The sequence below is a fragment of the Vigna angularis genome, chromosome 4 (genome assembly GCF_016808095.1).
Source record: "Vigna angularis cultivar LongXiaoDou No.4 chromosome 4, ASM1680809v1, whole genome shotgun sequence".
Taxonomy (NCBI): domain Eukaryota; kingdom Viridiplantae; phylum Streptophyta; class Magnoliopsida; order Fabales; family Fabaceae; genus Vigna; species Vigna angularis.
In genome coordinates this window covers 11,090,091-11,104,518 of record NC_068973.1, presented here as the reverse complement: position 1 = coordinate 11,104,518, position 14,428 = coordinate 11,090,091, and the positions used below count along the sequence as shown (strand labels likewise).

The 14,428-nt window shown below is 40.8% G+C and overlaps 1 protein-coding gene across 1 annotated transcript; it reads right to left on the bottom strand.

The window, feature by feature from the left end:
• Positions 1–6,155: 6,155 nt before the first annotated feature.
• On the bottom strand, positions 6,156–12,241 carry LOC128196195 (uncharacterized). Its single transcript, XM_052876428.1, has 2 exons — positions 8,679–12,241; positions 6,156–8,487 (listed from the first exon to the last, which is right to left on the bottom strand). The coding sequence occupies exons 1-2, from the start codon at positions 12,239–12,241 to the stop codon at positions 6,156–6,158; spliced, it is 5,895 nt and encodes a 1,964-aa protein (XP_052732388.1).
• Between the last annotated feature and the right edge of the window lie 2,187 nt (positions 12,242–14,428).

Below are 14,428 nucleotides of genomic sequence, written 5' to 3'. Positions count from 1 at the left end.
TGCATTGTTGGTAATTTTTTGTCTTGTCTCAAAATTAAGCTTTATGAAAAATTAAGCAACCAGTATTCAATCTGTGTGGACTTTTATTGGGCTTGTAATGTGGCTTGGGCTAAGGGGTATTGAAAGAAAGGATATAAAGGCCCAAATAAATTTTTGTGGGTATTTTTTTTTGAAAAAAACAAGGGTTACCATTTGCGCTTGTATGAGTTATTTGTCAAATCTGTTTTGACTACTTTGCCCTTTCTCAAATTTCATTCTTTGCTTGCCATCACTTTGTGATTCTTTGTATTTTTGCTTTACTTTTGAGGAATTCTCTTTATTTGATCACTAAGTGTGTTCCTTTGCAATTTGAGTTAACTTCTACTGTGATGATAACCCTTGTTTGGGTAAAATTTGAAAAGAAATTTCTTATTGGCTCAAATTTGGCATCAAAGGATATATTTTTTTTGGATGAAGAAAGATGGCCACACATCATTTCAAATTTTGGTTGTTTTATTTTCAAAAGATTAATTAAGAGACAAAGACTAAATGATCTCAACAGAGTCATTTTTCATTTTTTTTTTTTTTTTTAAAACGGATTCCAGGATCTCCCAAATGAAAGCAGTGGAGATAACGGAAAATATGCCCCAGTGTAAAACTTGGTGTTTATCAATTGGGCTCAAGAACATGATTGGGCCAATCTATGGGTATAGCGAGGGCTAAAAGATGATGTTTTCAAGCGATGCACACTCAAATATCTCTTAAGAATATGTGATTTGATCATTTGATTCCAGGAGATTGTGACATCCATATATATTTTTTTTTCATAAAATGGATGATTTGCATTGAAAACAAATGACTCAAACTTTTGCGTATTTTTTTTTGCATGAAGAAAAGTATATGAAATGAAAATGATGATGCTAGTTGAAAAACAGATTCTTTTTTTTTATTTTGTTTGTTTTTTTTGTTTTTTTTTTGTTTTTTTTTTGTTTTTTTTTTTTTTGAAAATTGGGCTTTGCGGACCAGCTTGGAAACTGGACCTTGCGGGCCGATATGGGAAATGGGCTTTGTGAGCCATTGGGGAAAATGGGATTTCTTGGCCAATGGAAAATGGGATTTTTTTTTTGGCCAATGGAAATTGGGTCCTGCAGGTCAGCATGAGAACTGAGCTTTGCAGACCAGCATGGGAAACAAGCTTGCTGGGCTAATGTGGAAATTGAGAGATTTTGGCCTTTGCAGAAATCTGGGCCTTGCGGGTCAGTATGGAAACTGAGCTTTGCAAGCCAGTATGGAAAATGGGCATTCTGAGCTAATGTGGAAATTGATATTTTTCGGCTATTGTGGAAACTGGGCCTTGCGGGTCAGCATGGAAGCTGGGCTTTGCAAGCCAGTATGGGAAACAGGATTTGAGAGCTAAAATGGAAACAAAGGCTTGGGAACTAGGCATGGTGAGCGATGCAAGAAATGATATGAGAAAATATGATTTAGAAAAAACGTTTGAAAAATGTTTTTTTTTTTCAACTTTCTGACACAGGAAAATCCAGATCGGATCAGCCCTGAGGAGAAGTAACAAAGAAGGAAGTTGGACTTACCAGGCACATTGACCCAATGGATCAGATGACCTGAGCCGTGAAAGCTTGACAGAGGAGAGTTACAAAGGAAAATATTTTTTTCATTTTTTTCAAAATTTATGGAACAAGCTAAAGAAAAACGATTTTTTTTTTATATTATTTTTTTTTATCAGAGGATTTCAGAAAATTGAATTAAAGAAAGCTTTACAACACTCTCGACCCAATGGGCCCAAAACTATTTTTCTTATAGCCATGACAAAAATTCTTCAAACAAGGTCTGAATTCCTCTATCTTTATTTTTCAGCACAAAATATCTTATTCACACAAATTAAAAGGGAGATCATGAATTGAAAACACAAAATTTACACAAACAAGGATTTTTATTTTTCAGAAATTCAGACGCACTGGTTCAGGAGAAACCACATATGCCGAAAGGGCCTAATGGGCTCAAAAACTGTTCATCTTTCATTCTCAGATTTTTTTGTTACAAATGCAAAGAAAATTACACAAGCCAATTTGAACAAATATACAAAACATCATTCAACAGAAAAAATGTGAAAACAAAATATTTTTGACATATTTTCAAAAGAAGTATACTCGAGAGAAAACCACGAAGGCCATTGGGCCTAATGGGCTCGAGCACTGTTCTTTCTTTTTTTTTTTTAATATTTTTGATTTATTCAAAATATAGAAGAAGGAATAAAAACAAACAAAATGGTGTGATGTGAAAATTATAAACATGCCAAAAATAATTCTTCACTCAAATTTATTTCAGAAAGAATTGGGTTCAAAGAAGGTTAACATGGTAATGAGGCCCAATGAACCTGAAAAATGTCCTTTGTCATGCAAATGAAAAACAATTTTGAACACTTCAAATTTTACATCAATCCAATTATTATTTTTTTTGAAAATTTTCTATTTATCATATTTTTGATTTTTGTTTTATTATTTTTTGTGAAATCGGGTCATCCAAGAAGTATTGAATTGGGCCGGATCGACCCAACAAAACCCTACCCGTTTTCAGATTTTCAAAATGTTTTTAAATTTTTTTTTTTTTTTTTTTTAAAACTCAGAAAGAAATCAGACCGACACCAGGCAGTTGCAGCGACCGGAACTGTAGCTACAGTGGATTTGCTTGGCTATAAGTCGAGAACTCCTCCGCGTTGGGCGACATTTTCTGATCTGCCTATTCTCTCTCTATCCCTCTCTTTCTCCCTCTTCCTCTCTTCCTTGAGCGTCTGAGTTCTGCGAGGCTCTTCTGCCCCCGCGTGCCGTCGAAGGCGTCTGAGTCCTCCGAGGAGCTTCTGTGTGCCAACACTTCCAGGTAAGTCCTCTAAACTCTTAATCCTCTTTCCTTTTCTTTTGTTCTTCCTTTCTTTCTTTTTTTTTTCTAACTTTCATTCCCTCTTCCCTTTCTCTGTTGTCTTTTTTTTCTTTTTACACTTTCTGTTCTTGCTTTTCTTTCTTGTTCCCTTTAGCTTTCTGTTTTTTTTTCTTTTCTTTTATGCTTTCCTTTATGCTTTTCTTTCCTGATTTCCTTTCCTGCAAGCTCTTTCCTCTTCCTTATACTTTGTCTGCTTTTATTTCCGTCTCACCCTTCTCTGGATTTCTTTCTGGGTCCTTTTTCTCTTTTCTCTTTTTTTAATTTTAAAAACTTAAAACACTTAAAAACACAACTGTCTTAACTTAAGGGGTATATAGGCTGGAAACCAGACGTTAATCTCCCTTCGATTGAAGGTATGGCAGAGACAATCGGGTAGAACAACGCCACGTACCCCATAAAATCAGAAAATTTAAAAAGATAAATGATTTGTATAAACCGGACATGGACCAAATGGACAAGGACAAAAGGACGAGGACAAAAGGACATAGATCCGTTTAGGACCCTCTTGCAAGGACCGTGAAACAAATCCGAGACCAGAACCTGAAATAACAAAGACTGACCGGACAAAATAAACTAAAAGGAAATAAAAACGAAAAAGAAAACATTTGAAAATACTTTTTTTTTGTTGTTTTATGCTTTCGTTATGTTTTTGTTCTTTTTATTTTTATATTTTTTTTTTTGAAAACTTAGAGAGGAAAGATGAACGAGATGGAGATGGAGAGGTACACCAGTCAGCGGTGGAGACCTACTGAAGATCAGGTCAAAATGATGACCCATATCTACAATTACGGAGTCACACATCCCAGCAGAGCCCAAATTGTCGAGATTGCGTCTCGACTAAGAGTTTTTGCAGACGCCAGCGAATACAATGTGCACTGCTGGTTTAACAACCACGGCAATCGGGTCAGGCGCTGGCAAGCGGAGATAGACCCTACTGGCACTCAGTTCTCACAACTGCCGCTATACATGTATGGTAAGCACCCTGATCACCTCCATCTTTTTTTTATTTTTTTAAAAAATTTTTTTATTTATTTTTTTTTGAAAATTTTCTCCTCATCTTATTATTGACAAAATTTTGTTTTTTTTTTTTTTTTTTTTGGAAAGAAAACGACTGGGTGATCATGAGGGCGCCGAGGCTGCTGAACTTGTTCCCGGTTCCGATCATCATTGACGACGACAGGGACGGACGACAAATCGCTCCACCCATGCTTCTCACATTCCGGACCAGAGCTCCCTCGACGGAGCTCTCCCTCAGACCACCGCAACCAGCTCGGGAATACTTTCGCTGATCTTCTTTCAATTTATTTTCAAATTTTCATGGTCTGTAAAATTAACGATCACCAGTGATCGAACCACGAACATTGTTTATTTTCCTTTGTTATCTGCTTTATTTGCTTTTTTTTTGTTTTTTATTTGAATTTGTGACCTTGCACTTCTTTTTTGTTATTTCTGTTTTTTTTTTTATGCATTTTTATTTTATTTATCAAATGTTAAGATCGATATTCAAAATGATATCCTTGTTCAAAATCATCCTTCCGACCTTACTGTAATTCTGCTCCAATGGTGAAATGAAATATATTTTTATGGTTTTTCTTTGATTTTAGTCTATACAAAAATTTCTAATCTAAAACGAAAAAAAGGAAAACCGGGTTCATCAGAAAACAAATTAGTTACGGAAAAAAGATTTTGAATGAAATGAGAGCCAAAGCGAACGCTATGAACATGAAGAACACAATTTTGAAAACATTATGCATATGAGACAATGAAATGGGAAGAGAAGAACAAAGAACTCGTAAAACAAAATGAAGAATTTGAAATTTTGATGACCACTTTTTTTTGAATTGTATTATTTTATATATTTTTTTACTTGTTTTCTTCCACGACATCCTTGAGGAGCGAGTTTGTGCTCAATGGAATATACCCGTGATGCTTTAGTCATTGTCATTTCCCTTTATTTTACTTTTTAAAACTCAGTGTGATATGAATCGTGTCGAAGAGCAAAAGATGAAAAAAGTCGGATAATTTTACTGAAAGAAGTAACACAGAATACAACAAAATTTTCACAAAACAGTGTTAATATCCCTTAGTAGCATCCCCTATCTCAGAATCATCATGCGTAAAACTTTTTTACCGCATCCGAATTAACTGGCAAAGGTAACTCCTCTCCGTCCATCCTTGTGAGGATTAGTGCCCCTCCAGAGAATGCCTTCTTTACCACGAATGGCCCTTCGTAATTTGGGGTCCATTTGCCTCTGAAATCCCTTTGTATGGGTAATATCTTCTTTAAAACCAGTTCGCCTTCGTGGAATTCCCTTGGACGTACTTTTTTGTCGAAAGCCTTTTTCATTCTTCTTTGATACAATTGCCCGTGGCATACCGCTGTCAGTCTCTTCTCTTCGATGAGATTGAGCTGGTCAAACCGAGCTTGAACCCACTCAGCTTCCTCCAATTGGGTTTCCAATAAAATTCGTAGAGATGGGATTTCCACCTCAAATGGAAGCACTGCTTCCATCCCATACACCAGCGAGAAAGGTGTTGCACCAGTGGACGTTCGTACTGAAGTACGATATCCATGTAAAGCAAAGGGAAGCATTTCAGGCCAATCCTTGTAAGTGACCACCATCTTTTGCACGATCTTTTTGATATTCTTATTAGCAGCTTCTACTGCCCCATTCATTTTTGGACGGTAAGGAGAAGAATTAAGATGATGAATTTTGAACTCCTCGCATAATTCTGCCATCATCCGGTTGTTCAGGTTGGTAGCATTATCAGTAATGATCTTGTTAGGCAACCCGTATCTGCAGATCAATTCCCTTTTTATGAATCTGGTCACTACCTTTCTAGTCACGTTAGCATAAGAAACGGCTTCGACCCACTTGGTAAAGTAATCGATTGCGACCAGTATGAAGCGGTGTCCATTTGACGCTTTTGGCTCTATAGCTCCAATAACATCTATCCCCCACATTGAAAACGGCCATGGTGCAGACAACACATTCAAAGTCGTGGGCGATACATTGATATTGTCTGCATGCATCTGACATTTCTCGCACCTCCTTACATGTGTACAACAATCATTTTCCATGGTTAACCAGAAGTAACCAGCTCTCAGGATCTTCCTAGCCATGGAGTGTCCATTCATGTGTGTGCCGAACGTACCTTCGTGCACTTCTTTCAATATCAATTCGGCTTCTTTTGTATCTACACATCTGAGGAGAATCATGTCATGATTTCTCTTGTATAAAATGTCCCCACTCAATAAAGCTACCAACCAACCTTCGTAACGACCTCTTATCGTTTTCAGATGCTTTTTCAGGATATTCTTGGGTCTTAAGATAGTGCTTGATATCGAAGTACCAAGGTTTACCATCCACCTCCTCCTTGATGAACTGGCAATATGCTGGCTCCGCATGGCTCTTCATTTCAATCACTGGTAATTCTGTATTCGGGTCAACCTCAAACATGGATGACAAAGTAGCCAACGCGTCTGCTAACTGGTTATCTTCCCGTGGTATGTGGTTAAATGTGATGAAGTCGAAACACTCCATTAATCCTTTGATGTATGCCTGGTAAGGGATTAATTTTGCGTCTCTTGTTTCCCATTCTCCCTTCAACTGGTTGATGACTAAAGCTGAATCTCCATATACTTCCAGAATTTTCACTTTGAACTCTATTGCCGCCCGAATACCCATAGCGCAGGCCTCATACTCTGCAATGTTATTCGTGCAATCAAAACACAGCCTTGATGTCATGGGCATATACTGCTGCTCTGGAGAGATTAGTACTGCCCCTATGCCATGCCCCATCATATTCGACGCTCCATCAAATAGTAATATCCATGTTTCTTCGTCTCGGTATTTACTGCCTTCTTTGAATAGAGTCATGATATCTTCATCAGGAAACTCGGGTTGCATTGGCTGATAATCACTGATGGGTTGATGCGCCAGGTATTCCGCTAATGCACTACCTTTGACGGATTTCTGAGTGACGTATATGATGTCATACTCTGACAATAGCACCTGCCACCGAGCTATCCTTCCAGTGAGAGCGGGCTTTTCAAAAATAAACTTGATAGGATCCATCTTGGATATCAACAATGTAGAGTGACTCAACATGTATTGTCTTAGGCGATGAGCGGCCCATGCCAGTGCACAACAAGTTCGCTCTAACGATGAATATCGTTGTTCGCAGTCTGTGAATTTCTTGCTCAAGTAATATATCGCATGCTCCCTTTTTCCAGCTTCATCATATTGACCCAATACACAACCCATTGACCTTTCCAATACAGTTAAGTACAAAATGAGTGGTCTTCCTGGCTCGGGTGGACGCAATACAGGTGGGTCCTGCAGGTATTGTTTGATTTTTTCAAAAGCGGCTTGACAATCCTCGTTCCAAACCATAACCTGATTCTTTCGTAGCAACTTGAACATTGGTTCGCAGGTAGCGGTTAATTGGGAGATGAATCTAGCAATGTAGTTCAATCTACCCAGAAAACCGCGAACCTCCTTCTCTGTGCTAGGCGCAGGCATTTCTGATATCGCTCGCACTTTGTCAGGATCCACTTCTATCCCCTTTTGGCTAACCACGAAGCCCAACAACTTCCCGGATTTCACTCCAAATGTGCATTTGGCAGGGTTCAACCTGAGTTTATATTTTCTCAATCTCTCAAATAATTTCTTCAAGTTGAGGACATGTTCATCTTCTGATTCAGACTTTGCAATCATATCATCCACATAAACCTCGATCTCCTTGTGCATCATATCATGAAAAAGTGTCACCATCGCCCTTTGATATGTTGCCCCGGCATTCTTGAGCCCGAAAGACATTACCTTATAACAAAAGGTCCCCCACAACGTGATGAAGGTCGTCTTTTCCATGTCCTCAGGCGCCATCTTAATCTGATTATACCCCGAGAAACCATCCATGAACGAAAATAGCGGGTACTTAGCTGTATTGTCAACTAAAGTGTCGATGTGTGGTAACGGGAAGTTATCTTTCGGACTTGCACGATTCAAATCACGATAGTCGACACACATTCGAACTTTTCCATCTTTCTTAGGCACTGGTACAATATTTGCCACCCATTGTGGGTATTTAGCCACAGCCAGAAATCCTGCGTCGAATTGCTTCTGTACCTCTTCCTTAATTTTCAATGACATTTCTGGTTTCATTCTTCTTAGTCTTTGCTTAACTGGAAGGCATTCTTGCTTAAGTGGGAGTTTGTGTTGCACAATATCGGTATCCAACCCTGGCATGTCTTTGTAAGACCAAGCGAAAACATCCTTAAACTCCTTCAGTAGGGCTCGCAGCCCTTCCCTCACTTCTTTTTTCATGCTAGTACCGATTTTTACTTCCTTTATCTCTCCTTCCTCTCCCAAGTTGAGTACTTCAACATCCTCCTGATAGGGCTTTATCTCTTTAGACTCTTGTTCCACTAATCTCAAGAGCTCTGGAGAGGGTTCCGGGTCATCTTCATAATCATCTTCCGTATTATCGATAGGGTGCTCAAAATTAGGAATATCGACATTGTTATTTTCAAAACTTTCATTGTCATATCTGCATTTTTTTGAATTTCAAAAAAGAATAAATAAAAAAAGGAAAACAAACCGATGACGAAATGCAAAATGATGATAAACACAAACAAACACGATTTGATTATCACGCTGAGCACAAGAGCAAAACATCAACCCGTAAGTCTTGAATCCTAAAGCCCCGGGTAAAGCCATAGGATTAATTAAAACTATTACATTTTATTCAAATTAAGCATCACGGGTAGACTCAGAGTTTCCCAATTGTTGAGTGGTGCAGCTGGGGAGCAAGCCCGCACGAAACTTGAACATTCAGAGCTATCTTCATCCTCCACGGCGGCTATATGGCTAGCGTTCACCCATCCAGCACTGCGAAAACTCTCTTTGATACCACAAATGTGGATCTTCTTTGCCCTTGGTTCCCTTTTCCCCATTCGAGCCAGACTGCGTTCCTTCCTTTCCTCAATCACCTTCTTGTTATCTTCCTTGCTGGGTCTATACCCCAGGCCATATCTGTTTTTGTTCCCAATTACATCCAAAGGGAATGTACGTCCTTGTCCATACTTGCCTAAACCATTCCCGAACTTATAACCTTCTTTCAGCATGACCTTGGCCATCATGATAGAGGTGCATGATAAATGTGGGTTCTTAGGGAATGGCTCAATATAGGTGTTTCCCACGATTTCTAATGATTGAAAAGCTGTTTCCAGAGCTTCCTCAGCTGCCTCTATGTAACGGGTGGAGGATGGGCCACTCACAAGGAGATCCTCCTCTCCAGAAACTATGATCAACTTATCTCCCATGATATATTTCAGTTTTTGGTGCAATGTGGAGGGCACAACTCCCGCTGAATGGATCCACGGGCGACCCAACAAACAACTATAAGCCGGGAGGATGTCCATAACTTGAAAGGTCACCTGAAAGACACAAGGACCAACTTGAACGGGCAATTCAATCTCTCCCATCACTACCCTTTTACTGCCGTCAAATGCCCTCACAATCATGGAGCTTGGCTTCATATGCATTCCCTCACAGGGTAACTTCTCCAATGTCGATTTTGGCATGACATTCAGAGAGGAACCGTTGTCCACCAAGACACGCGCTATAACGTGATCTAAACATTTCACGGAGACATGAAGAGCCTTGTTATGACCTCTCCCCTCAGTGGGTATCTCCTCATCAGTAAAGGTGAGGTAATTGTTAGCGATGATGTTGCCAACGATGCCCTCAAACTTGTTCAACGAAATACCATGCTCTACATGAGCCTCACTGAGTACCTTCATCAACAACTTTCTATGAGAGGTAGAATGCATAAGCAATTCTAACAAGGAAATCCGAGCAGGCATGCGTTTCAACTGCTCCACCACCTTATATTCACTCTGTTGAATGAATTTTAAAAATTCGCAAGCCTCTTCCTCAGAGATTTCTTTCTTGTCTGCCTTGTCAGAGGTCTCCTCTACTTGCACCCTTTTCCCTTTTAAATGCTCCTTAGTATTTGCATCCATTGGTGTTTCATTATTACTAGCTCCTCTTCCCGTCAAATTTGGTGGCGTGAAGATTCGACCACTCCTCGTCATTCCGCCGATACCGGATATATTTTCAACAACTGGATCCTGGCTAGAGGAGTGGCTTTCAATGCACTGTCCTTCATCGACTACATGTGTCTCATACCTCCAAGGGACAGCTTTATCGCTTTTGTAAGGAAAAGGAACTGGTGCATGGATGACAAAGGGTGATCTTCCTTGAATTACTGGTGTAGGGGTGGTTCGAGTGAAGCGGATTATCAACGGCTCCGGCAAAGCTGCATCCGGCTCCATACCAGTTTGTGCAAACACATCCTCATACTTGTCTTCATAGCACACTTGCATCAAATTCCTATCAAGCAGATCTTGTAGGAACTTTTCGAATTCAACGCATTCCTCGATAGAGTGTTCCGTGCATGGATGTAGTCCACATGCTCTTTCCAAATCATAATCCCCGTTTAAAAACCCCAACTTTAATAATTCCTTGAAAATAAACCTCCTGGAACTTCGGATCTTACTTGCATCCCTTATCAGTCCATGCTTCTTAATTTCAATGGCATTTGTCGAGGCATTACCATGTCCGGATAACGGATTAGTATCAATGCTAGGTTTATCTTCTTGGAATTTTAGCCACCCAGCGTTAATCAGGGCCTGCACTTTATGTTTAAAAGTCATGCACCTTTCAGTTGAGTGACCCACGCCTTCCCCGTGATAACTACACTTGGCATCTGCATCATAACTTCTGGGGTATGGAGGCTGCAGAGGTATCATTGGGCATATAGCTACCAGTCCCCTTTTGACGAGGTGAGGTAATAATTCAGTGTAAGTCATGGGGATGGGGGTGAAGTGGACAAAGTTTCTTTCCTGGGTTCTTCCCGGATAACCGCCTTGACCTACACTCGGATTTGGATTTGCACTTGGCCCAGTCCTCCAAGCGTTGCTTGTGGCGGGTTGTGATTGATAGAATCCTTGTTGTTGTTGAGGCCTGATTGGATGAGCGAAAGCCGCATTGGCTGAATATGAAGGTTGGCCTAGGTGTGGTCTATAATCTTGAGAAGGAGCTTGACCTCTCCATACAGGCATCGCCAATGTTGCATGCACGTCTCCCTCTTTTTTCTTTCCTGGATTGAAAGAAGGCTTTTTTTTAGAATTCTCCATCGTAGATGGACCACTTGCAATCTTCCCGCTCTTCATCCCAATCTCTATCCTCTCGCCAATTATGACGACGTCAGCGAAATTGGCGGACACATTCCCCACCATATATTCATAAAATGGTGGCTGAAGCGTATTTACGAACATTGCCACCATTTCTTTTTCAAACAAAGGCGGCTCCACTTGCGTGGCCAATTCTCTCCACCGTTGGGCATATTCCTTGAAGGTCTCATTGTCCTTCTTTCCCATATTCTGTAATTGCAAACGGTCCGGTGCTACATGCGTGTTGTATATATACCGTTTTACAAAGGCGTCGGCTAGATCTGCCCAACAATGGATTCGAGAGGGCTCCAAGTGAGTATACCAGTTTAATGCTACCCCAACCAAACTGTCTTGGAAAACATGGATGAGTAACTGGTCGTCATATGCGTACGCAGCCATTTTTCTGCAATACATGGCCAGATGGTTCTTAGGGCATGTATCACCCTTGTACTTCTCGAATTCGGGCGCCTTGAACTTATACGGTATTTTTACTCCAGGAACCAAACTTAGTCTTGCAACATTTCCGAACCCATAGTTTTTCATCCCTTCAATAGCCCTCATTTTTTCCTCCAGAATCTCCAGTCTGTTTTTAGCACCGTTACTGATGTCGATTCCTGCACGCGCCGCGGTTTGTGATGCGGCTCTTGCTGAAGAATCGTGATTAACAATTACGTGCGGTATCGTAGTCACTCGTGTTCCTTCAACTGTGATCGGTTCATTCGTTTGAGCACTTACCAAGGGAGCTGACACAGAGGTAGGTCCATGAGTGGTGACTGGCGGGATATCAATAGTTGTAGGAATGGGAAACGACACGTGCCCTCCTTCGATATATTCTCCTACGGAAGGAGTATATCCCGGGGGTAACCCATACAACGGGAAAGGAATCGATTGGCTAGTAGCATTGAAAAACGGGGGATAAAAATGGGCATTCCCGCCAACCAGCGTAGATGAAGACTCTCCAGTAGCCTTCAGGGCTTCAAGGGCAACCAAGATTTGTCCAACCTGGTCCTTCAACTGACTCATTTCAGCTTTGATGGATTCTTGTGACTCTTCCCAGCTTTCCATAATCCTTGAATTGGCTCGAGTCCTGTAGGGATGTCGTGGAAAGTTGGCCGTTTTTTTTTACTGTTTTATTATTAACTTAAGTTAGATGAAATGCTTCAAACAAAAAGGAAAGAAAAAAGGAGAAAGAAATAACAAGGAAAAAAAAATGTGGTGCATGCTAATGATAGGTGGAAATCATAAGATCACGATAATGTTAATGATGGAAATCGATACAAGTTGATACCATACAAAACATCTTAAGTCTTTCATATAGAGAAAATCTAACAAGACATGAATCACTTCCTAGCCCGAGCAATGAAGGCCTTCATTTCGCCTACTAGCCATTTACAATGATTAATAAAAAGCATTATCTCGGGAGGCGGGTTAAAAAAGTGGGTCGTGGCTTCGGCGTCCAACACCATCTTTGGGATATCTTCAATTGCTCCATTCGCCAACATAGCCAATTGGGAAAAACTTCCCTTCCAATGCTTCACAGCCTCTTCTTGCATCGCGATGTGGTCTTTCATTTGTTTTACCAAGGCGTGATGCCTTTCCCCAAACTCCATTGACCTCCACCGTTCCTCTTGCTCTTCAATGTACTCCTCCATTTGTTTTATCATGGAGCGATGCTCTTCTTCGGCCTCTGCCAGCTTCCAACGCTCTTGGTTCATCTCTGTCTCAAAAGACAAGGCCATTTCCTTCATCTCATGTCCCGCCTTTTCTACTTGAACCTGCGCTTCTCTTAGTCTCTTCAGAGCCTCTCGCTTATCTCTTTTAGCCTCTTCGTAGAGGAGCCTCCATTGCTTTCCTTCTTCTAATGCTGAGTTCTTTTCCTCAACTCTCATGGTCAGTTCTTTGTTGGCGGTTAAGAGGTCCTGTTTCAATTGGAGTGCATAAACTCTTTCAGCCTTTTGACTTTTGACAATTTCTTCATAGGCATGCGCTTTCTCTTCTTTATCATTTCTCATATCAACCAAATCATTGCGCGTAGTTTGTAATTCCTTTCCCAACCTACCATTCTGCTTCCTCAGTTTTTTCATCTCTATCTTCAATTGCTTCATCTCTTCGCTTTCTGGTTCTTGGGATGGCTCTTCGTTAGCTAGCTGATGAACGATCGGTTTGAAAGGCAATTTGATTTCCTTTACCCTTTCCCTGATCCAGGTATGATAATTAATTTCATCGTCCATCACTCCCCGTCTTAAATCCTTTTCTGCTCGCACAACGTTTTCCCAAGCACTTCTCGCTTTCCTCAGCATTTCAGTGCAATGCCCATCTTCATAGTAGATGAAAAATGCTGTGAGATAGTCCTGTGAAGGTGCCCCTTTCATGGGATGCCCGAATTGTCTTTGAACCAACAGAGGATTGTAATTGATGCCATACCGGGCCCCTATGAGAGGTACATTGGGAAAACGGCCACAATGTTGGATAGGCTGCCTGAGTTCAACCCAAGGAAGACGCCATTTTATTTTTCCTCCATTTAAACTAGCAAAGAAATGAGCCCACTCACTTCCTTCTTTGGTCGTAAGCCCCTGGCATGATAGTTCTTTCGACGGACGCCTGATATTGACCGCACCTTTGAAGAAACGCGCAGTCATCCAAACATACAATGCCGACACACAACAAAGGATTTTCTTCCCCTTTCTTTCGTGACAGAAACTCATGGTCCCATAAACCTCAGCAAGGACTGCCGTTACAGGATTCTCCGATCTTAATTTTCTTGCCACGAATACATCTATTGCGGTATAATCCACAAAGTCTTCTATTCTAGGGAATAAAACAATGCCGTATATGGTAAGAGCCAACACATCAATAAAAGTCTCCCACTCTCCCTTATCAGCCAGATGCTGTAGGTACTGTTCCAGATACCCTTGAGTCAGCCCAAGCTCTTGATGCTTTGTTACCAACTTGTCTTCAAGTTCCTGGGGCTGTAGTTTCATTATGGCGGCAATAGTCGCGATAGAGGCATGATGCTCCAAATGCTGATATGGCGTGGTACCCTCAAGTGGTAAACCGAGGATATACTCGAACTCTTCTATAGTCGGTGCTAACTGAAAGTCTAGGAAGGTGAAGCATCTTAGCGGGGAGTCATAATACTGTGCCAAGGCTGTGATAGCAGGCAAATGTACCTCCACTTCCATTAGGCTCAACAGGTTTCCATATTTTTTCCTGAAAGTTTCTCTTTTTATGGTCGTTAGTTGTTTTCCTAAG

Bases quoted from the DNA above. Each gene is read 5' to 3' on its own strand.
- LOC128196195 (XM_052876428.1), bottom strand. From the start codon at position 12,241: ATGGAAAGCTGGGAAGAGTCACAAGAATCCATCAAAGCTGAAATGAGT. The intron at 8,488-8,678 runs GTAATAGTTTTA...AAAAAAATGCAG, and splicing joins ATGCTTAATTTGAATAAAAT to ATATGACAATGAAAGTTTTG.